This window comes from Mastigoproctus giganteus, chromosome 13, assembly GCF_048544385.1.
Source record: "Mastigoproctus giganteus isolate SK-2022 chromosome 13, ASM4854438v1, whole genome shotgun sequence".
Lineage (NCBI taxonomy): Eukaryota > Metazoa > Arthropoda > Arachnida > Uropygi > Thelyphonidae > Mastigoproctus > Mastigoproctus giganteus.
Window position 1 is genome coordinate 154,664,654 of NC_143587.1, and position 25,649 is coordinate 154,690,302.

At 38.6% G+C, this 25,649-nt stretch overlaps 1 protein-coding gene across 1 annotated transcript; it reads left to right on the top strand.

Moving 5' to 3' along the window:
* The first annotated feature begins 1,405 nt into the window (after positions 1–1,405).
* On the top strand, positions 1,406–24,343 carry LOC150076533 (thioredoxin-like protein 4B). The gene is made up of 3 exons (XM_090387146.1): positions 1,406–1,764; positions 12,809–12,960; positions 24,099–24,343. The coding sequence occupies exons 1-3, from the start codon at positions 1,633–1,635 to the stop codon at positions 24,262–24,264; spliced, it is 450 nt and encodes a 149-aa protein (XP_090243272.1). The 5' UTR covers positions 1,406–1,632; the 3' UTR covers positions 24,265–24,343.
* Positions 24,344–25,649: the final 1,306 nt, after the last annotated feature.

The window sequence follows — 25,649 nt, forward strand, 5'->3', positions numbered from 1 at the left end:
AATAAATGGATCCTCAATTATCAATATTAACAATAACAGAATTAAAATAAATATTATAGAATTATAGGATACACAAATTAAATATTTTTATTTGTAGGCTGCGTAGCCTAGTGGTCAGGCGCGGAAGTGCATAAGTACACGTGCTTTGAGCGATTGGGGTTCAAGTCTGTGATTGTTGAATACAGTGCTGTTTCTTGTATTCTGTTTATCTTGTGAACTCTTCTGACCTAGTGGTCAGGCGCGGAAGTGCATAAGTACACGTGCTTTGAGCGATTGGGGTTCAAGTCTGTGATTGTTGAATACAGTGCTGTTTCTTGTATTCTGTTTATCTTGTGAACTCTTCTGACCGTTTGGTTGTCTCGGAATATAAACAGAAAATTTAATTAATTTCATAATGCGTAAAAAAAAATTTACTAAGAAATAATACATTTTAATATATTTTTCAAACTTAAAGTATTAGCGAATTAAAAAATTATTATAGGAAAACACAAGCAATTTAAAATTCTGTCAATACGATGAAAGTAACTTTTCAGGTGACACATAATAGTTTAGTTTAACTTTTTTTGTCTCTCTCCAGAAACTCGGATTGTTCATCCAGCAAAACAGAGAAATATGCAATGCACATGTTTAGATGTGATCGATCTAGAATCGAACATGTCGGCGTCGCACTCCACGCCGACAGCCAACTCCTCGGTCACTTGGTGAGCTAACGTCTGCTCTGGTGGAAGAATGGAATTTGTTGCCACAGAATCTGATAGATACCCTTATATCGAGCATGATTCACCATTGTCAGGCTGTTTAGCCGACGGAGAGGATCATACGCCGTACTGATCTAACATGGCCATATTTTCGAGCGCCTTGTATCGACCTTAATGTGACTGCTTTGGTAATTCTTATACAACCCCTATAAATGTCCCTGATACATCTCTTAAGTTTCTCGCTGTCTCCTCATTTCGTCGTTATTCTATTGTACACTACCATATATTTTTTCCCGCTTCATCGCCAGCTGCATGAATTACACCACGTTTTCTATGTTCTGTAAATTTTGTCGAGTAGTGTAATATTAACCCCAGGAGCCCATATCTGGTGATTATGGACTTGGCACACCCAGGGTCCTGAGCTGGATATCATCATTCTTCTCTTCTTTTCTCGGTGATTCCCTTCTCTCTCACAGGGTAATTCCGAATTTTTTTTTTTTTTTTTTGGGCTGTTGCAGCATGAGCCTCAGGCTTCCTTGCACCATATGGCTAATAATAATAATTAAAGTTCCTTGCCCTCATAGGGGGCTGATGGTTTATCATAACTTGGCTGCTATACTAACGCCACCTAGAAAACAGATAGGTTTGTCAATGCCAAATGAATCTGAACTACTTGTTGTAAGCCCAATGGCTTGTGCCTATAGATTAGCTTTCCAAATGAATTCATTAGAATTTTGACACAATGGGATAATCAATAGTTTTCATTTGACTGTGTCCATCGCTCGTAACGAGTTCGCAGCTTTGTTGCCGAACGTTTTTCTCTTGAAAGCGAAAACGACATCATCAGAATTTCTGTTTTACCCAGTATATCATCTTTAAACCATCTCTGTATATCGAATTGACTAAGAATTCAGCAATACGCCGATGTTGCACCATGAGTATTTTGTTGAAGAAGTTAACGACTAAGAGAGAAATCGATCAAGCGATTTTGACAACACGTGAGAAAGTTCTGGTGTTGAGGTTTGGTAGAGATGACGAACTGTCTTGTATGCAGATTGATGAAATTGTAAGTGTAATAAATATCCTTTTCATATTTTAAAAATTAACTTACAGGAACTCCCATTTGTGTGGCACTTTCAGTAATAAAACTTAATCCCTTGTAAAATGGGCAAATATGAAAGTACAAGGCATGCAGTGGGGGAGAACTAACACAGTTCCGTCGATATGGAGGGAATCTGAGAAGTTGTAGATTGATGGTAGGTTTGGCATGGTTGCTAAACACCACATGGTGCACTTCGGCAAACTAGCAAGGATAGTTTTGCCTCTGTTCCATTGATAATAAACTCACGTTGTGATGCTAATTGCACGAGTTGTCGCAGACAAAGTTAAACCTTGTTACATCATAAAATTTTCAGTGATGTAACGTGATTATCCATGATTTCACATTATTGTCGTAAGCCACAAAATATTACATTTCTGTACAAAACCTATTGTAAATATGTATCATAACATTCTTGTTAATCACTTTGGCACTAAAAACATTATGCAAGGCACATGGGATAGAATTTTTCACAGCATTGTCTATGCTTGGACAGACAGTGCAGGGGGGGGGGCTATGCTTCTTAGTTAAGAAGCATATAAAACCTAAGGCAGTGCAATGTTGCATCAGTTTGGTGTGACATAGGCACTGGGAAAACGAAGATGAGGGTAGGAGTTGTGTTATAGGCCTAATGACTGTAATGTGTATAATGCATCTATACATATTACAGGTATACAGACAATTAGAGCAAGTGCATAAATCAGAATGTCTTTTAACAGGGGATTTTAACTTCCCAAATATTTACTGGAACTTCTGAGTTGGTCACACACATGCTAACAGGATTCATTTGGATTTATAGGATGACTGTTTTCAACAGCAACATGTTAGAGAGGTAATAAGAGAAAATAGTACTCTTGACCTGATTATCAGCAGTGATTCTTCATGCATTAACAATCTGCAAGTAAAACAATCACTAGGTGGTAGTGATCACAGTATTGATTTAGGTAAAGGGAAGGGCTTTTGTAAAGTTAACTATACTGCTATCAGACTGTATTTGAATTCTGTACAGCATGACCAACTAATGATGATGTTACCAACAGCAAATTCTAAATGGGAAGCATTCAGGGAAGTAATCTTACTGTTCAAGGCTTAGTCCTAAATGGATGTCAGATGAACTAATGAAACCAGTAGGCTTAGTTATATAGAGAGTTACACCCAGGGGCTCACATATGGTGAGTATGGGCTTGGCACACCCAGAGGTCCTGGGCTGGATATCATCATTCTTCTCTTTCTTGGTAATTCCCTTCTACTTCTCTCTCAGAGTAACTCAGAATTTTTTTTTTTTTTTTTTTTTTGGCTGGTGGCTTTCTTGCACCGTATGGCTATATGCCTCTGGCTTTCTGGCAATGTGATTGGTGAGAAGAACAAAAGGATGCTCTTACCAAGAAAGGCTTTAGTTCTGCTGATTTCAGAATCTAGATACCAGGCACTTGCAGGATGATCTGATGAGGTGTTTTAGGCTTTGAATGGATTGAGTAAGCTCACCACTGATAGCATTCTTAGACTGCCCAGACCAACATGAGGGAATATAAATTAAAATTGAGAACAGTCGATTGTCAGAACAAACTTTCATCTGTTGTGGAAGTTGGTAGTTTAAATAAATTGAAGGATGACTAGTCCAACTATTGAAGGGGGAAATGGATAGTGTATTGGATTTTTTTTTTTTTTTTCTGATTGTTAAAGTTTGCTTTCTTGTATTGTTTGCCACTACTAATACTATATTTACACATACAGTACTATGTAAATGTACCATACATGTGAAAAGTACAATAGATCTACAGTTATGTCCAAGAGAGTGTCACTGTACTTGTTACCAGATTTTGTCCTCATGTCAGCATTGTTTTCACTAAGATTTCCTTTCACTGCATATATTGCATGATTAATTGATTAAAATACAATTAATTAGTAATACATTCTAATTTTACAATATTTTCATGTTTATTTACTTCATATTCAGTGGCCATTAAACTGTACTTGGTTAAACATTTGCTTATTGCTGCATATATTCTCACTTTCTCTCATCTACACATTTTTTGTTTGAAACAAATTGCATACCTTCGTAATTACTATGAACTTAAAGATAAGGAATTGAAAGGTGAGATGTTGCATAATTACACAATTCTGATAAGGTGTTAAATTATTTTTGGCACGTACTTATTGTGTTGGCATTAAAAATGTTTGGAAAGCACTGGTATTACAATATTGTATATGGTATATTTTGGAGGAGAAGCAAAGCATTGCACACAGTGACTTCACTAAAGTGCTAGTGCCAAGCATCGCCGACAGTACTACATTCTTTTTCACAACAGATAACTATTTACATGTCCTCTGGTCTATTTAATTTTCATTTTTCATTTAGATGAACTACAGGCAAATCAGTGAAGGTCGCTTCATTGATATTGTTTACAAACAGTAATCAAAAACTAAATAATAAATAGGTTTAATGAATCTTTTCCTTGGACTAATGTTGTGTGAGCAAATAATGAGAATCAGAAAGAAACTGAGTAATCCATTGCTTGTTATCAGTTAGTCATATTATTCTCCAACAGTTCTATGACCTAACAGATTTCTCACTATTGTTGCAGTGCAGTAAAAAGTAGTAGTAGTAGTAATGGAGGCATGTGATGCAAGAAAGCAAGCATATGAGCTTATGTGGCATCAGCCAAAAAAAAAAAAAAAACAATTTCACATATCCATTCCCTCTAAAAGTTTATCCAGTTCCTCCTTAAATTTATTTAAGCTATTGATGTCCACAACGACAAATGGAAGTTTGTTCCAGCAATCAACCACCCTCTGGCTAAAGAAAAATTTCTGTACATCTATTCTACAACATTCTTTCCTGAATTTGAATTTATTTTCCCTCAGGTGACTGGTAATCTGGGCAAGAGGAAGAATCCCATCAACATTGAGCTTGCTCAAACCATTCAAGGCCTTATACACTTCAATCAGATCACCTCGCAGGTGCCTAGTCTCCAGAAACTGCAGTTTGCAGAACTTAATCCTTTCTTGGTAACAGCAACCCTTCATTCCACTCACTGCTGTTTTTCTTTGCATACTTTACCTAAGATTTTGTGTAATCTACCTTTGTTTGCCTAACCTCCTTTATGACTTGATTACAGACTATCTTATATCGACCATAGGCATCTGTGGCTCCTGATAATTTATATGCAACACATGTATTTTTCATCTCTGCTTTTAGTCTCATTAGTTCATCTAACATCTATGTAGGCCTAAACCTTGAACAGTATTTCTTAGTTGATATGAAAAGCCTCCAAGCTTAATTCTAAGCTTAAGCATAATTAAGCTTGGAAAACTTCTAAGATTAATTCCTTGAATGATTCCCATTTAGAATTTACTGTTGGTAACATCATCAGTTTAGAGGGGGCTTAGAGGGGAACAGGTATCCTGTGTGTTATCAGACACTCAGCCTAAAACACCGACGGATCCAATATCTCTCTGTTACAGAAGATTTAGGAGAAGTCCGGTTGGCCTGCCTCCCTAAAATCCACTCATGCACACCTTCTCGATGGTAAGCCCTGTTACATCACTTAGGTGGCAACAAACGTGTAGAGTGGTTCTCTTCAAGACGCCTGGTCAGCGTGACGAGGAAAAGACCAAACCCTCCAGAAATGAGAGCACAACAATACAAATGGCCCTCAGTCCCCAGCAGCTTTCACTCTCCCTCTTACGGCAGCGAGAGGATCAGAGTGGAAGCAGAGGGTGCTAAGAATCTCTGGCTACGACCAGGCTGCCATGCACGGAAATTGAACTTGACCTGTTATAACGTATGATCACTCATCGGTGAAGAGAGGATATTAGAGCTGGAAAAGGAATTAGAAAATGTGAATTGGAATATCATCGGTTTGGCTGAAACAAGAAGAAGAAATGAATCACTTATAAGTTTATCAAGTGGAAATCTGCTGTACACCAATGGAAACAGTGAAAGGAGTGAAGGTGGAGTTGGGTTTCTGATCCATAAAGATTTTAAAAACAACATTTTGGAATTCAAAAGTACATCACCAAGGGTGTCAAAACTAATACTCAACATTTCTAAGAGGTACAAGCTAAAGATTATAATGATTTATGCACCAACATCGAGCCATGATGATGAAGAGGTTGAAGAAATGTACACTGAAATTGAGAGTATTCTAGATGAGCAGAAAACCCACTACACTATTATTATGGGAGACTTCAATGCTAAGGTTGGAAAAAGACAAAACAGCGCAGAAAGAGGAACTATAGGAAATTTTGGAATTGGTGAAAGAAATAAAAGAGGTGAAAGACTTGTGGAATTTGCAGAATCTCAAGGACTGTCAGTAATGAACACTTTTTTTCAAGAAAAGGGTGAACAGAAAGTGGACATGGAAGAGTCCAAATGGATTAACAACTAATGAAATAGACTTCATCCTCACTAACAGACGATATATTGTGAATGATGTTACCGTCCTGAATAAGGTAAATGTTGGAAGTAATCACAGAATGTTAAGATGTACACTTGATATAGATGTAGGAAAGGAAAGGAAAAAACTGACTCGAGTAAATAATACAAAGGTCTTTGAAATAACAGAGGAGGAGAAAAAGCCGTATGTACTGGAACTTAAGAACAAGTTTGAGCTTCTGCAGACTGCTCAGGACCAAGATATCGACGAGGAATATTACAACTTTCTGAAAGTGATAAAGACCTATAGGGAAACAGAAATCCAAAGAAGAAAAAATTAGTCAAGAAACACTTGTCATGATGAACCGAAGATGACAAATGAAGAGCAAGAAAAACATTGACAGGGAGAAAATTGAGTATACTGAGTTATGCAAAGCCATTAGAAAGAGACTCAGAGAGGACATAAGAAGATTTAACACAAGAAAAGTAGAACAAGCATTAAGGGAAAACAAAGGATTTAAATCAGCAGCCATGAGCAGTAATACAGAAAGACAAATGATACTGAAACTGAAGAATAGCGATGGTGTACTTATAAACAGCAGAGAAGGCATAATTCAAATAGCAGAAGACTACTATAGAGAATTATACAAGGAGCGAGGGAATGATACCAGCAGTGAGGAACATGGATTGCAAAGTAGCAACACATACGACATACCCGATATTCTTCCTGATGAGGTAGAACACGCATTGAAGAAAATGAAGAATCGGAAAGCCCTGGGGGAAGATGAAGTTACTGTAGAGTTGTTAAAATTGGGAGGAAGAGACATAACACAAAAACTGGCAAGGCTCTTCACAAAGTGCATTAGAAAAGGTGAGATGCCTAAGCAGTGGAATAATGCAATCATAGTTTTGCTGCATAAGAAAGGAGATAAATCAGAAATTGGAAATTATAGACCAAGAATTAGCTTGTTATCCCACATCTACAAGTTGTTCACAAGGGTCATTACTAACAGATTAGAAAGAATACTTGATGAGAATCAACCGAAAGAGCAAGCTGGCTTTAGGACAGGATTCTCAACTACGGATCACCTTCACGTAATATCACAGCTAATGGAGAAAGCAAATGAATATAAAACACCATTATGCCTGGCATTTGTGGATTATGAAAAGGCATTTGACTCCACAGCATAAGGGAATGTTTCGGGCACTGGAAAGACAAGCCATAGATACCCCATATATTATGATTTTGAAGAAAATATATGAGAGTGCTACATCCTTTATTAGACTAGACAAAGACAGTAGCAAATTTAAAATCGAGAAAGGAGTTTGACAAGGAGACACAATATCTCCGAAGCTGTTTACTGCTGCCCTTGAGGAAGCTTTCAGAAGATTAGACTGGTCGCAGAAAGGAGTCAATGTGAATGGAGAGTACCTAAACCATTTACGATTTGCAGATGACATTGTGGTCATAAGCCAAGATCCCAAAGAATTAGAGGAAAATCTTAATCAGTTATGCACAGATAGTAAGGATTTTGGACTCAAGATGAATATGGCTAAAACAAAAGTAATGATGAACAAGTATGCCACGGAAAGGGAAATAATGATTGAAGGAGCAGTAATTGAAAAGGTGGAGTCATATACTTATCTGGGACAAGTTATTAGCTGTAATAATGATAAATGGCTGGAAGTCAAGAGAAGAATAAATTTTGGATGGATAGCATTCAGGAAATATAGTCACATACTGAAGAGCAATATCCCAGTTTGTCTGAAACATAAAATAATGAATCAATGTATACTCCCCACCATGACTTATGGAAGTGAAACTTGGGCACTCACCAAAAGAATGGAAGAGAAGCTAAGAACTACACAGCGAAGAATGGAACAAATTATATTGGGAAACAGACTGTTAGATAAGAAGAGAAACACATGGATTAGGCAGCAAACTCAAGTAAAGGACATTCTTATCAAAACTAAAGAACTAAAATGGTCTTGGGCAGGACATATAGCTTGAAGACATGATGACAGATGGACTAAGAAGATAACAGAATGGTACCCAAGAGGAGCTAGAAGAAAACCTGGAAGACAAAGGCGGAGATGGATAGATGAAATTCATGAGTTTTTGAGTAGTAAATGGATGGCCAGTGCTCAAAACAGAAGGAACTGGAACGTTGCTGGAGAGGCCTTCATCCTGCAGTGGATTGAAAATGGCTGATGATGATGATGATGAACATCATCAGTTGGTTCCACTGTATAGAATTTAAAAGCTGTTCAAGACCATTATAGTCACTTTTATGAAAGCCAAAATGAAAGGCGGTCTGATTTACTGGCTCACTCTATTTCTCTGCACAGTTGTTCATTGTACTCATCAGAGTCATTAGGCCTATAACACACTCTTACTCTCAATTTTGCTTTCACAGTGATTATGTCACACCAGACTGACTCAACATTGCACTGTCCACCCATGTCAACTGGATGCACTTCCTTAGATTTTTTGTTTCTTAACTAATGGCATAACCTCTCCTCCCTTCCTATCGTATCCTATCTATCCTTTCCATACACATTGTACTCTTCAAATTACAATTCTGAATTCCTTATATATGTGTGATATCCAAACAATATCTGCCTTTGATGTCGAATTACCTTTAGAGCAAAAATCACAGAAGCCATGATCGCATTAGTAAAGGCACACGATGCAAGAAAGCAAACTTAATTAGCATCAGCCAAAAAAAAAAACCTTCTCATTTTACCCATACACTTACTCCAAATGTTTGTCTAGTTCTGTCTTGAATCTATTCATGCTATCAATTTCTACAACGACAGATGGAAGTTTGTTCCAGCAATCAATCACCCGCTGGCTAAAGGAAAACTTCCGCACATTTATCCTACATCTGTCTTTCCTCAATTTGAATTTATGCACTCTCAGGCGATTATTCTGAGCAAGAGGAAGAATCCCATCAGCATTGAGCAAGCTCAGACCATTCAAGGCTTTATACACCTCAGTCAGATCATCTTGCAGGTGCCTAGTCTCCAGACACTAGCATTAGCATTAGTAGAGGCATTTGATGCAAGAAAGCAAGCTTATGCAGCATCAGCCAAAAAAAAAAAAAAAAAACCCACTTCCACTTCACCCCTCTGTTCGTTCAAAATACCTGTCCAGCTGAGCCTTAAACTTATTTAGGCTATCAACCTCCACCACAAGGGATGGAAGTCTGTTCCACCAACCAACCACCCGCTGGCTAAAGGCAAATTTCCGCACGTCTGTCCTACATCTGTCTTTCCTCAATTTGAATTTATGCCCTCTCAGATGATTTTTCTGAGCTAGAGGAAGAATCCCATCAGCATTGAGCATGCTTAAACCATTCAAGGCTTTATACACCTCTATCAGATCACCTCGCTGGTGCCTAGTCTCCAGACACTGTAATTTGCAAAACTTAAGCTTTTCTTCGTAAGAGCAACCCTTTGTTCCATTCACTAATCTTGTTGCCCTTCTCTGTACTCGTTCCAGCAGCTCTACATCCTTCTTGAAATGAGGCCTCCAGACCTGTATACAGTACTCTAGGTGTGGCCTGACCATTGCCTTATACAATGGAATAATCACCTCCTTATCCCTGCAAAAAAAATACCTGTATATCATTGACAATACTCCATGAGCTACTCTTGCAGCCTATCTGCACTGCTCAGAGAACTTCATATCTGCCTGCACAACCACCCCCAAGTTCCTTTCATTCTCTACCACTGTCAGTGTAGTACCACAGAGTTGATACGTTGCTCTGGGGTTGCTGTTTCCCATGTGTAGTACTTTACATTTGTCAATGTTAAACTTCATTTGCCACCTCTCAGCCCATCTGCTCAACCTTTCCAGATCCTGTTGCACCAGCATAGTGTCACTAGTGTCCTTGACAACCCTGCCAACCTTTGTATCGTCTGCAAACTTGGACATTAAGCTTGATATACCATCATCAATATCATTTATAAATACAGAAAACAATAATGGACCCAACACTGAGCCCTGAGGGACTCCACTAATAACATTAGTCCACGATGAGCAGTGTCCATTGATTACCACTCTCTGTCCTCTCCCCCTCAACCACCCCTTTATCCATAGCAGCAATTTGCCTCCAATGTCACACTGCTCCAATTTGCGTAGCAGTCTTCCATGTGCAACAGTATCAAAAGCCTTTCTAAGATCCAAGTATATAATATCAAAGTTATTCCCTGCATCCAGTTCTTTTGTGACTGCATCATAGTATCCAATCAAGTTGGTCAGGCAAGACTTCCCCTTAACAAAACCATGCTGTGTCTGAGCTATAACTGAAGTCTTGTCTAAATGATCCTGCAGTGCTTCTTTAACCAGTGCCTCCATTAATTTTCCTGGAACAGAAGTTAAGCTCATAGGTCTATAATTACTTGTGTCAGCCTTTGATCCTCCTTTGTGAATTGGGGTCACATTTGCACATTTCCAGTCTATGGGTACCTCCCCTGAGTCCAAGGAAGCTCTCATAATTATGACTAAGGGTTTGCTTACTTCCTTTGCTGCCTCCTTTAATATAACTGGATAGATCCCATCCACCCCGGGTGCCTTTCTTGTGTTTGTCTTCAACAGTTTCTCCTCCACTTTACTCCCAGTTATTTCAAGATTCTGTAGCTTACTGCTAGAGTTGAATACACCTCTGGCATTCCCCTTGCTGAATAACTCCTCATGTGTGAATGTCGATGCAAAATATTCATTTAGTTTGTTAGCTACCTGAGCAGGATCATCAACAGTTGACCCATCAATATCAAGTGGACCAATCTGATTCATCACTAATTTGCAAAACTTAAGCCTTTCTTCGTAAGAGCATCCCTTTGTTCCATTCGTCATAGTATTGGTATACTTGCACCTGTTCATATTCTTAGCTATCCTAATGCAGCCTGTGTGTGTTCTTGTTCTGCAATGACTCCCAGCAGTCACTGAAATCCCCTGCATTTTGTTTTCCAGGCTGCTGCTCATTCCAATAGAAGCAGTGGTTTGGAGAAGAGCCAATATATAAAGGTGGTTCTAAGAGTGAAATTGGTAACTACAAACCCTTTATCTGACTTCAGTGGTAAAGAAAATCTTAGAAGCAGTGATTAAGATTGCAGTTCAGGGATATTTAGATAGATATGACATTCTGAATGATACACAACAAGGTTTTGTTAAGCGAAAATCATGTTAACTAACTTAGTAGGCTATTTTGACATAGTTACTCATGAACCGGGTGTAGGGAACAATTTCAACATACTTTATTTGGATTTTAGCAAAACATTTGACTCAGTACCTCATGAGAGGTTACTATATAAACTGGAACATGTTTGGATTGCTGGAAAGATTTTAAGATGGAATGCTGGATGGCTGCAGGACTGAAGGCAGAGGGTTCTGATCAATGGATATTCTTCAGGTTGGTGTAATGTCAGAAATGGAGTCGACAATGATCAGTTCTTAGACCTCTGTTGTTTCTGATTATCATAAACATATTCTTATCAAATGTGCAGGCATTTTTTAGATGCATGCCTGTGTGTTTTGAAGATTTTAACCATCTGACTGAGCCTTATACAGTCAGATTTTATCTGACAAAGGCAATATGTCCAAAATTTTTATAATTTTTTTCAAAACTGTACATTTGTATATACATATATGAATGCTTTTTATAGTCATCATATATACATCTCTTTCTTTTACCTCTTTGTGCATTGTCATAGTAGTATAGGACATAGTAACCTATCTGTAGGTTACTGCTGTTTTTAATATATTTAACATATTTAATATATGTATATATACAGTATTTAAGTAATGGTCGTGGCCTAAGTTGTTCATGTGCCATAAAACCTAAAGTCACTCACTATTCACATGTGGCACAAATTAGAGGACATATACCTAAACTTAAGAAAGATAGGTGTAGACTGGATATAACAAATTTTTTTTATTATTTCTAATGCATAACCAGAACTTACTATGCATTTAAGAAGAATAGGATGGAAACCTGGATAAAACAAAGGCTTGTTTAGGTATTAAAAAAAAAAAAAAAAAAAAGAACTGAATAAGTTTGGTGCTGGTTTTTCAGCTGGCATGATATACCACAGGCTAGAGCTTTGCATGGCATATCCTTACAGCCATTCTCAGAACGATATGGCATTCATAAATGGCTGTATGTGTGCAGCGTATATCTGGGTTGGCATTTTGTTGACCAAAGAGTTGCAAAATATGTCATTTTGGTGGAATTTTTAAATAAATTATAAATGAATTAAAAAAAAAAACATTATGGAAAAATTAAAAATCATTATACGGTATTATTAAAGGAGAAAATTATTGTTTCATATTACTATTAGCCATAACTTAATTACATTAAGGTAAAATTTTTATAGATGCTACTTTACTGAAATTGAACTGAATTATGGCGATGATGTACTGTGACCATTTCTTCCTGGAGTTTTTCATGGGACATCTCGTAATGGTCCCTTTTGCAGAGCAGTTGGGATACAATACTCAATACTTAAAATTTATTTCTAGAAAAGTTGTCTATCTGCTCTAGTAGGTAAAAAGTGTGAAAAAAAAAATTTTTGATTTTTTTTTTTTATCATAATTTTCCCTTCAAATCTTTTATTTTATATTTATAGCTTGCCAAAACTTCACCAATGTTGGCTAGAATGGCTGATATCTATATAGCTGATATTCGGGATGTTCCTGTTTACACACATTATTTTGATATTACTTTCATTCCTGCAACTGTTTTCTTCTTCAATGGTCAACATATTAAAGTAGATTATGGGTAAGCATTGCTTTATAAATTGAAATTAAATGACTTTTAAGTTCATAATGGATAAAAGAATAAACTACTGTAGTTAATAAAAGTAAGTTAATCATATAGAAAAATTATCAACAAGTAGATGGCTGCACTGCTCATACATTCTGACTTGAACTATGCTTGATCTTGACATTTTGTGTTTAGTTTGATTCATTGTTTGAAAATCAGGAACTCGTAATCTCCTAGTCCCAAGGTTCCCAATTTTGGCTGCCCCGAGTGCCAAGCGATCTTTCTAGTGCGATTTTTCTAGCGTTTTTCCTAGGATGAGTACTAGTGCTTTAATAATTCCTCCACCGCTCACAACATTACTGGATCCCTCGCTGAGCAACATTACTGCTTCCCTCATTGAGCAATGTCACAGCTTCACTGCTTGCGGCGTTACTGCTAATCCCCCTTGCAACATTACAGCTATCGCTAGCAACGTACTGCCCTCCTCTTCTGCTAATTTCTTGGTCACTGGTTGGCACCGCTCATACCTCCATGTGGCAGGGCCAGTAATCTGGGAGAAGGAATTCCCTCTTCCAGGGCTAAAAGGATCAGCAATGGATTGCGATGCATATCAACCGCTAGAGCCCACGGTCTCCAGACCTATTAACACTAACTCAGAGCATGACTCGAATCATCCAAAGAGACTAAGGACAGAAAAACAAACTACAGATGTGCCAGCATTTCTCATAAAAAAAAAAAAAAAAAGTTGCAGCCATTATCAATCCACTGCAGGATGGAAGCCTCCTCAACAATCCATGTTGAGGAAAATGGACCATAATCTGCCACGCTGGTCTAGTGCGGGTTGGCCGATCGACCATATTTAGCAGTCAGGGGCTTGAACCTCAGTCTACTCAAGGAGTGTGTGCTGCTGCACTCCCGCTCCTGACCACTTGGCTAAGGAGGCCTTATTTCTCATAATCCACTCCTTATCCACACAACTTGTTGGCAGACTATCGTCTTTTCTATTACAGAAATGTTTAGAATCGGTTGTTGGATCTCCTAAAATGGTTAAATGTCTCCAATCTGGCGACCCTCTGATTGAAGCTATCAACCCAAGTCATTCAGAAAAATTGTTAAAATTAACAATATATTTCACAATATTCCAGTGTTCAGTTACATTAGCATTAGTAGAGGCATATGATGGAAGCTTATGCAGCATCATCCAAAAAAAACCTTCCACTTCACCCCTCTGTTCGTTCGAAATACCTGTCCAGCTGAGCCTTAAATTTTTTTAGGCTATCAACTTCCACAACAAGGGATGGAAGTCTGTTCCACCAACCAACTACCTGCTCGCTAAAGGCAAATTTCTGCACATCTATCCTACATCTGTCTTTCCTCAATTTGAATTTATGCCCTCTCAGGTGATTATTCTGAGCAAGAGGAAGAATCCCATCAGCATTGAGCATGCTCAAACCATTCAAGGCTTTATACACCTCTATGAGATTACCTCGCCGGTGCCTAGTCTCCAGACACTGTAATTTGCGAAACTTAAGCCTTTCTTCGTAAGAGCAACCCTTTGTTCCATTCACTAATCTTGTTGCCCTTCTCTGTACTCGTTCCAGCAACTCTACATCCTTCTTGAAATGAGGCCTCCAGACCTGTATACAGTACTCAAGTTGTGGCTTGACCATTGCCGTATACAAGGGAATAATCACCTCCTTATCCCTGCTAGAAAAATTCCTGTATATCATTGACAAGACACCACGAGCTACTCTTGCAGCCCATCTGCACTGCTCAGAGAACTTCATATCTGCCTGCACAATTACCCCAGGTCCTTTTCATACTCTACCACTGTCAGTGTAGTACCACAGAGTTGATACGTTGCTCTGAGGTTGCTGTTTCCCATATGTAGTACTTCACATTTGTCAATGTTAAACTTCATTTGCCACCTCTCAGCCCATCTGCTCAACCTTTCCAGATCCTGTTGCAGCAGCAGCATAGCGTCAGTAGTGTCCTTAACAACCCTGCCAACCTTTATCGTCTGCAAACTTGGACATTATGCTTGATATACTATCATTAATATTATTTATAAATACAGAAAACAATAATGGACCCAATACTGAACCCTGAGAGACTCTACTAATAACATTAGTCCACGATGAGCAGTGTCCATTGATTACCACTCTCTGTCCTCTCCCCCTCAACCACCCCTTTATCCATAGCAGCAATTTGCCTCCAATGTCACACTGCTCCAATTTGTGCAGCAGTCTTCCATGTGCAACAGTATCAAAAGCCTTTCTAAGATCCAAGTATATAATATCAAAGTTATTCCCTGCATCCAGTTCTTTTGTGACTGCATCATAGTATCCAATCAAATTGGTCAGGCAAGACTTCCCCTTAACAAAACCATGCTGTGTCCGAGCTCTAACTGAAGTCTTGTCTAGATGATCCTGCAGTGCTTTTTTAACCAGTGCCTCCATTAATTTTCCTGGAATATAAGTTAAACTCACAGGTCTATAATTACTGGTGTCAGCCTTTGATCCTCCTTTATGAATTGGGGTCACATTTGCACATCTCCAGTCTATGGGTACCTCCCCTGAGTCCAAGGAAGCTCTCATAATTCATAATTATGGCTAAGGGTTTGCTTACTGCCTTTGCTGCCTCCTTTAATATATCTGAATAGATTCCATCCACCCCAGGTGCCTTTCTTGTGTTTATCTTCAGCAATTTCTCCTCCACTTTACTCTCAGTTATTACAAGATTATCTAGCTTACTGCCAGAGTTGAATACACCTCTGGCATTCCCCTCGCTGAATAACTCCTCATGTGTGAATGTCGATGCAAAATATTCATTTAGTTTGTTAGCTACCTGAGCAGGATCATCAACAGTTGAACCATTGATATCAAGTGGACAAATCTGATTCATCCCCTTCCTTCTAGAGTTTACATAAGTAAATAACTCTTTGCTGTTTTTCTTTGCATCCTTTGCCAAAGATTTCTCATAATCTTCCTAACCTCCTTTGTGACTTGGTTACAGACCAGCTTATATATATCAAAGGCTTCTGTGTCACGTGTTAATTTATATGTATCCCATGCATTTTTCTTCTCTGCCATATGTCTCATTAGTTCATCTGACATTCATTTAGGCCTAAACTTTGAACAGTATTTCTTAGTTGGTTTGTAAAGCCTAGTAGCTTCCAAGACAAGTTCCCTGAATGCTTCCCGTTTTGAATTTGCTGTTGGTAACATCATCAGTTGGTCCCACTGTATAGAATTTAAATACTGTCTCAGACCATCGTAGTCACCTTTACGAAAGCAATAACCCTTCCCCTTACCCTTGATGGTAGTTACCTCTTTGAGTAAATCCCACTTCAACACTCTGTGATCACTGCCACCTAGCGGTTCCTTTATCTGCAGATTCTTAATGCATGAAGAATCACTACTGATAATCAAATCAAGAATATTACTCTCGCTAATTGCCTCCCGAACATGCTGATGTAGAAAACAATAAATCAATAAAAGCCTTGCTAGTGTGTGAGTGACCAACCCACAAATTCCAGTCAATATCTGGGAAATTAAAATCCCCCATTATAAGACTCTCTGATTTACTGGCCCACTCTATTTCTCTGTATAGTTTCTTATTATACTCATCAGAGTCATTAGGCCTATAGCACACTCCTACTCTCAATTTTGATCTCCCAATGCTTATGTCACACCAAACTGACTCGACACTGCACTGTCCAGCGATGTCGACTTGCTTCACTTCCTTGGTTTTTATGTGTTTCTTAACTAATAGCATAACCCCTCCCCCCTTCCTATCCTGTCTATCCTTTCTGTAGACGTTGTACTCCCCAAATTGCATTTCTGCATCCCTTATATCTGTGTGACACCACGTCTCTGATATCCCAACAATATCTGCCTTTGATGTTTTGAGCAATACCTCAAATTCATCAAATTTATTTACCAAACTCCTAGCATTGGTGTACACGCAAGTATACATGCACCTGTTCCTATTCTTAGCTATCATAACAAACCAATGTGTTTACTTATACCGCAATGACTCCCAGCAATCTCTGAAACATCCTGCATCTTGTTTTCCAGGCTTCTGCTCATTCCAGTAGAAGCAGTGCAAGAATCACTTTCACCTCTCCAGTGGCTACTGATAATCTATTAGTCCTTGTGTTCCCCCAAGCTAGCAGTTTTCTGACCCACCTAATACTGCCTCGATAGCATCAGCAAATATTCTTGCACCCTTTCTATTTAAGTGTATCCCATCCCTGTAGAAGCAGTCTCTCCTGTTAACAAGTACAGACCTTGGGTTACTTATCCAGCTGACTTTTGAATTTCTCAAACTGTCATTTGAGTTATTCTTTGCAACTAAACTATTTTAAGTGCTCATTCCCATTTTAGACAGAGTGAGTAACAAATACTTGTAAGAAGGGAAGATCCCTTCTTACAGCAGTAGCATTAGTTGAGGCATATGATGCAAGAAAGCTTATAGAACACAGCCAAAAAAAAAAAAAAAAAAAAGCCTTCCCATTTCACCCAACCAGTCACTCCAAATGGTTGTTTAGTTCAGCATTAAATTTATTTAAGCTGTTAACTTCCACAACAACAGATGGCTAAAGGCAAACTTTTACACATCTATTCTGCAACTGGCTTTCCTCATATCATCAAAGTTTCTTGCGACAACTGACTAACTGGTTAAAATAAATTTATTAAAATAAAAATGATATTTTTAATATATACTGAAGTACGCCATTCACACACTAGCTGATGAAGAGGCACTCCGCTTCAAAAGCTACTTACTACCTACGTATTTTAACGCTTTTATTATATATATTTTAACTCTCTTATCTTGTTGTATTTTAACGCTTTTATCTTATTTTATTTCTGTTTTTAACTTATGTATGTATCATTTTTATTTTAATAAATTTATTTTAACCAGTTAGTTGGTCGTCGCAAGAAAATTTGATGATATAATGCAACCCGACACACAAGGCCTGTTTTCTAATGGCTTTCCTCAGTTTGAATCTATGCCGCCTCAGGTTGGTAATCTGAGCAAGAGGAAGAATCTCATCATCTTTGAGCCTGCTCAAACCATTCAAGGCCTTATACACCTCAATCAGATCACCTTGCAGGTGCCTACTCTCCAGGCACTGCAATTTGCAGAACTTAAGCCTTTCTTGGTAAGAGCACCCCTTTGTTCTCCTCACCAATCTTGTTACCCTTCTTTGTGCTCATTCTAGTAAATCTACATCCTTCCTAAAATGAGGCCTCCAGACCTGTATGCTGTACTCAAGGTGTGGCCTGACCATAGGCATAATCACCTTGTCTCTGCTAGCAAAATTTGTATTTGTTAGCCTATCCATAATCAGTACCCAAATTCCAATCTTAGTGCCCAAAAGCATACTGGTTCAAGTCGTAGGCCAGTTCAGATTTGGGTACTGAGGAACCTTTCCTATGGGCTTCTCCATTTCTTGCTAATCCTTTAGACACTTCTCTAACAGTTTGCCTGCGATGTCTCCCAGCCGTTTTTTTATTGAGAAAAGCACATTTCTCAATCATAAGTTTTATCAAAATGAGGAAAATGATTTTTTATCATCTATATTCAGATTTCACTTTTAACACAAGGTGTGGAGCAGCGTAGCTATCCCTAAATCAAACGTACATTATTAATATATATATTTAATACCTTAATAAATGTAGTTCCTCGTAGACATTCAATTTAGTCTAGGTAGAAAGGACTCTGTGTCAACTATTGAAATGATGGAGGGAGGTGAACTTATGGAATCTTCCTGTATTCTTTAAATCTTCCAAATTAGATATTTTCTTTATAATATAACCCTCTTCAAAATAAATGTATACCCCCCATAAGATTCAGGTCCTCATAGGCTTATTTCAGAAACTTAAATTAATGCTGTTTACTTAATGCTGTTGATTTATTAGAAGTAATACAACAACTGCTCTTGCCCTTGAATTTTCCTATATCTGCAAAACTTTGCTATAACATATAGGTAGTAATTATATAATTTCAAATTCAGATTAAGCACCTGCAAAGGAAGCAACCAAAATCCTTAGGCTTATCACACCTGTATAATTCTGGTACACTACTTTTTTAGCAGTGTAGTCACTTAAAACCAAAATTTTAATAGTAATTTTGAATAGCACAATTATTTAGTGATTACAAAAACTTTCATGGGAGCAGCTCTATTCTAGAGACATTTATTTATTGTGTGAAGGCGACCCTGGTCCAGCCTGTGGCAACTCTTCTATGTGTATGTGGAGATACTGTACCCCGCAAAACTGATCAACGTAATGAAGTGTTGGATTGTAATTTTTGTTTTGAGTGAGCATTGTCTTAGCCCATTAGATGGCACATGGTATTTAGGCAAGTGGCATCAGTGGTTTCCTACTCACTGGTTTCCATTCTTGTCCTATGGAGGCAAGTTGGACTCTACTAGCATTCCAAATGTATGATGTACTGATAAAGCCCACCATTATCCATGGAAACTATAACAGGGTCAGCAAACAAAAAAAAAAAAAAAAAAAAACCCAAGATGATCATATGAAGTGCTTATCCGAAGAGAATCAGGCAAAGTTCAAAAAATAAAAAATATAGTACTGTATTACCATCTCAAAATTCAAGGAAGCCATGCCTAAAAGTTCTGAATCCAGGCCAATGAATATAAGTGTAAAGTGTGTTAGTTGTCTGATGGCGCCAGGGGTTCCCCCCATCTTCATGTAGTATTCTTTGTGAGTGACACAGAACTCTGTGGAGGCCAGATATTTAAAAAGTGTATGGGGAGTGGTCTGTTGTGTAGCATTATGTTCTGTTGTTTCTCTCACCGTTTAGCCATTAGGCTCCTATTGGGACCCACTGTTGCCCACATTTTGCCACAAGGAGGCAGGTTATTTAAGTACTCTGGCAGGCTCCACCACCTAATTTCCAAGGATTTCAGTGGCAAGGCCTGAAAAATGGGGAGGGGGGTGTACACTAGAATTTGGCCAAAAGAGATTTACAAGAAAGCGGTAGAATTTAGATGTTGATTAGAATTTGGTGGCATCGTTAAGGGGTGTACTCAATCGGTTTAGTGAGGGGGAGACTGAAGACTGGGGGGTAACAGATAGAAGGGTAGGCACGATAGAGTAGGCAACCCCAAAAAGAGGTCAATTGAGACGAGTCCCACCAGGCAAAGTATGGGGGAGGCAGAGAGGAGACAGAGACTTGTCTCCATCAGGAAACATGCACAAATGAGTGTTAGGATAAACTAAATATCTGCATGAACACTAAGAAGAAGGGTTGCAAGATTCTGACTGCAGGGTTAGATATGGTTAAGTAGCTAAATGCAGGATTTCGAAGTAATGCCTCCAGCTTCAGGAATTGTATACACCCCCCCCCCCATGGAGTATACTGTAGTGGTTCTTCCTATAGAGTATAGCTTCTAGAACTGGTGTAGCTACTGAGATTATAGACACTGTAAGGGGTGTACTCAGTCGGTTTAGTGAGGGGGAGACCAACTGGAACAGGAAGCCATGTGTGTCACAAGGAGCCTCAACTGATTTGGGGACTAAATTCAGGATTCTTAGACCCACCCTTCAACTATGATAGAACTCCAGGATTTGTGGAAATTATAATTTGCAGACACAAAGATCCACACTGGAGTCCACAGTCATGTAGCACAAGAACCACACTAGAACAGTAGTCAGTGGCAGAAGGAGCCACACTAAAACAGTAGTCATTGACAGCAAGAGCCTCATTTGAGACAGAATTGCCTCCATAGATATGATTCACTATAAATTGTAGTCAAGCATTGTCCAAAGCCTAAAAATTTATCTCCTGTTTTAATTATGTTTTAATTGAACAAAGCAAGCTAAGAGCAACATCTTTTCGAGTTTTGTGATTGTATTTACAAATCTGTGTTGACTACCATATTCTCTACGTTCATTTGATTAGTTTGGTTAGACAATGCAGGAAATTAGAAATGTAGTGAAGTTGAAGTGCAATGACTTTATTATTTTTTTATTTATGTACTATGCTGTCCAGCCAGTTTTCCTGCAACCTGTTTACAATGCTGTACAATGAACAATGAACAAGCTTTAGACCTAAATGGATGTCAAATGAACTAATGAGACATGTGGCGGAGAAGAAAAATGCATGGGATACATATAAATTAACAGGTGAGATTGAAGCCTATGATAGATATAAACTGGTCTGTAACCAAGTCACAAAGGAAGTTAAGCAGGCAAAGGCAGATTATGAGAAATCTTTGGCAAAGGATGCAAAGAAAAACAGCAAAGACTTCTTTACTTATGTAAATTCTAGAAGGAGGGGAATGAATCAGATTGGTCCACTTGATATCGATGGTTCAACTGTTGATGATCCTGCTCAGGTAGCTAACAAACTAAATGAATATTTTGCATCTACATTCACACACAAGGAGTTATTCAGGGAGAGGAATGCCAAAGGTGTATTAAACTCTGGCAGTAAGCTAGATAATCTTGTAATATCTGAGAGTAGAGTGGAGGAGAAAGTGTTGAAGATAAACATAAGAAGGGCACCTGGGGTGGATGGAATATATCCAGATATATTAAAGGAGGCAGCAAAGGAAGTAAGCAAACCCTTAGCAATAATTATGAGAGCTTCCTTGGACTTAGGGGAGGTCCATGGACTGAAGATGTGCAAATGTTACCCCAATCCACAAAGGAGGATCAAAGGGAGACACAGGTAATTACAGACCTATTAGTTTAACTTCTGTTCCTGGGAAATTAATGGAGGCACTGGTTAAAGAAGCATTGCAGGATCATCAAGACAAGACTTCAGTTATAGCTCAGACACAGCATGGGCTTGTTAAGGGGAAGTCTTGTCTGATCAACTTGATTGTATACTATGATCCTGTTCAGGCAGGTACAAAGAAAATAGTCACAAAGAAACTGGATGCAAAGAATAATTTTGATATCATATATTTGGATCTTAGAAAGGCTTTTGATACTGTTGCACATGGAAGACTGCTGCACAAATTGGAGCAGTGTGGCATTGGAGGCAAAATTGGAGCAGTGTGGTAGTGTGGCATTGGATTGCTGCTGTGGTTAAAGGGATGGTTGAGTGGGAGAAGACAGAGTGGTAATCAATTGACACTGCTCTTCATGGACTAATGTTATTAGTGGATTCCCCGAGGATTCGGTGTTGGGTCCATTGTTGTTTTCTGTATTCATGAATGATATTAATGATGGTATATCAGGCTTAATTTCAAAGTTTGCAGATGATACGAAGGTTGGCAGGGTTGTTAATGGCAGTACGCTGCTGCTGCTGCAACAGGATCTAGAAAAGTTGAGCAGATGGGCTGAGAGGTGGCAACTGAAGTTTAACATTGACAAATGTAAAATACTGCATGTGGGAAGCAGTTACCCAGGAGTAACATATCAGCTATGTGGTACTACACTGACAATGGTAGAGCGTGAAAAGGACCTGAGGGTAATTGTGCAGGCAGATATGAAGTTTTCTGAGCAGTGCAAACAGTCTACAAGAGTAGCTCATTGTCTGTTGTCAATAATATACAGGAATTTTTCTAGCAGCGATAAGGAGGTGGTTATCCCCTTGTAGAAAGCAATGGTCAGGCTACACCTTGAGTACTGTATACAGGTCTGGAGGCCTTATTTTAAGAAGGATGTAGAGCTGTTGGAATGAGTACAGAGAAGGGCAACAAGATTAGTGAATGGAACAAAGGGTTATTCTTACGAAGAAAGGCTTAAGTTTTGCAAATTACAGTGTCTGGAGACTAGGCACCTGCAAGGTGATCTGATTGAGTTGTATAAAGTCTTGAATGGTTTGAGCATGCTCATTGCTGATGGAATTCTTCCTCTTGCTCAGAATAATCACCTGAGAGGGCATAAATTCAAATTGAGGAAAGACAGTTGTAGGATAGATGTGCGGAAGTTTGCCTTCAGCCAGTGGGTGGTTGATTGCTGGAACAAACTTTCCTCTGTCATTGTAGAAGTTGATAGCTTAAACAGATTCAAGGCAAAACTAGGCAAACATTTGGAACGAGTGGATGAGAAGGGTGTGTGTGTGTGTGTTTTTTTTTTTTTTTTTTTTTTTGGCTGATATAATATAAGCTTGCATCATGTGTCCTTGCTAATGCTGATATATAATTATCTTAGATTCTCTTGTAGAAGGTCAATTTGTTCTCAATGCAATGTCCATATCACAATGCAATACCATCAGGGTAGTTGATACTTGATACTGTAAAGTCCCAACATAAAGTTGTGATGATCACCAAGAATCCAATTGACACTTGTAGGTCTACTATTAAGATTCAAAATGAATAGGAGTCCAGTCCAGGAAGTAGATGTCTAAACCTGGAATTGTGGTCACAATGAAGAAGTCAACGTTTCCTCAAACCAAACAGTTCCAACAGTACAGCAGTTAACAGTAAAGAGAAATACTTGAATCAGTTTCCATGTATAGGCTCTGAAACCACAATAATACCACAGCATCACAGGTCATCCATTGAGGAAGTAACCACAATGCAATCCATTGGGCTCATCATGGTGGGCTAACCCTCCACTGGAGCCCCGATTTCTCTGATGCAAGCCTGCCTGAAAACCTCAGGAATCTCCTCAACAACTGCTCTGAATCACCCGGATTTGTTCAAAATGGTCAGATGATAAACCCAATGGGCTATAAAGAAGTTCTGATTTCATTGAGAAAAAAAATAAGGAGAAAAAATCAGCTGCTTGGAAGTGGTAGATGAATTTTCTTTTAGCAATGCTTCTCCACGTACTCTGCTATCCATTCAAGAGATTTTGTTCCAAAAAGCATTATCATGATTTTTTTTTTTTCTCTTCTACAAACTCAGAATGAAAATATAAGGATGCAGAGCTGATGACATTCCAATCATCCATCATAACACAACAGCAGAACTCAACCGGTGTACAGTTGATGGTTTCAGAAGTGATGGGAACATTGGGATACTTGCATATCATCGGGGAGAAACTACTTTGAAGGAAACTGGTTTTAAATATAGTTTTAATTATTTTACTTATGAAAATGTTGTATATACTTTTTTGTTTTGCTTTTTTAAAAATAAAGTCAAATGGCATAATACTTTTTATTACATTATTTAAGAATGCCCTTTATATTCTAGTTTATATTTATTATTATTTTATTTATAGAAGTGCAGACCATACCAAGTTTGTTGGACCCTTCCACAACAAACAAGATTTCATTGACCTCATAGAAGTGATATACAGGGGAGCTATGAGGGGTAAAGTCATGGTAACCTCTCCAATTGACCCATCTCGAGTGCCAAAATATGATCTCATCTACAAAAATATTTAACATAAAATTTACCTTACATTGTATTCTGTAAATATTTATTCGGGCAACATTAAAAAGTTTAAAGGCTATATAATTTTAAGCTCACCATATTATTAACTTTGCATATTTTAGTTCTCAAACAAAACTAATTTATCCAATGCTAAACGGTGTGCTCATTTGAGAACATGGAGAAACATATTTCAATATATGTTTACATCTGTCTGTCTGGTCTGTCTGTCTGTCCCCACTGAAATAAATACTGCTGCAACCTCCAGCAGTCACTTCTTGACAGCAGCAATGACATCAATGAAGGCCATACTTTGTGGGACCAAACATATGAAAGTGTGGTGCAAGGCTGAAATTCTGTAAGGTGTGACAGAATGGACCACCTGAATTCCTCAGTGGTCTTCCTTGTCAGGATGCTAGTATGGCATCTGGTATTTTTACCCTGATCAAGAAATTTTCCTTTGTCCTCTGGCCTAACTTGTAATTCGTGTGTTCAGTTTCAATATCTTCAAATAGCAAACCAAACTGATTGTTCTTTTCCCAAAAAACAAAAGCCAATTTTTCTGGTGGTTGGCTGAGCCTTGAATTTCTTCTTTATTGGTGAATTGTTATCATTGCTCCATAGGCTGGCTCTGAGTAGCAAGCAATTTTTTTGTGCGATATATAGAGTACGCTTTCCAAGCAAATTAGTTGTATTTATTTTCCAGTTTGCTATTTATAATATATTTATGTATACAGGGTGATTCACTACCAGTGCGAAAAACTTGCAGGAGATGTAGGGGACACAAAGACGAATCGGAATCACGTAGCATTGCAGGATCCGAAATGCCTTCGTCATGCGGTAGAGGACGTTGAACGGGAGGTCGCATTAACAGCGATCCCGCTGGAAGTCAGCATTTGCGAACCGGTTCCCGAGGCAGTAGGATGGACGGGTATTCAAACGTTGAACTGGCCGACATGCACCTCGCGTATGGAGCTGCGGAGTGTAACGCGTGCCGCTCTGCGCTTGTACCAGGAACATTTCCCGCACAGGCGTGCTCCTCATCATACGATTTTTGCACGTGTGCACAGAAGGTTACGTGAGACTGGTTGTTTCACGAGAGGTACCATGAATCAAGAGCGAGGATGCCAGACAATGAGGAGAATGTCCTACGTCTTGCAGAAGGCAATCCGAGTACGAGTATACTCGAGCTATAGGCCAACGATTGGGTATTTCCCAATCCACTGTATGGAGGATACTGTCAACGAACCAAATGAGTTCATACTATCTGCAACGCGTCCAATCATTGGAGCCTGCGGATTATCCACTCTGGAGGACTTTTGCTACTTGGTTTCTTCAACAGAAACGGTTCGCAAATGCTGGCTTCCAGCGGGATCGCTGTTCATGCGACCTCCCGTTC

Coding starts and splice junctions, on each gene's coding strand:
- LOC150076533 (XM_090387146.1), top strand. CDS start 1,633: ATGAGTATTTTGTTGAAGAAGTTAACGACTAAGAGAGAAATCGATCAA. Junction 1,765..12,808: donor GTATGCAGATTGATGAAATT/GTAAGTGTAATA, acceptor TTATATTTATAG/CTTGCCAAAACTTCACCAAT. Junction 12,961..24,098: donor CATATTAAAGTAGATTATGG/GTAAGCATTGCT, acceptor TTTTATTTATAG/AAGTGCAGACCATACCAAGT.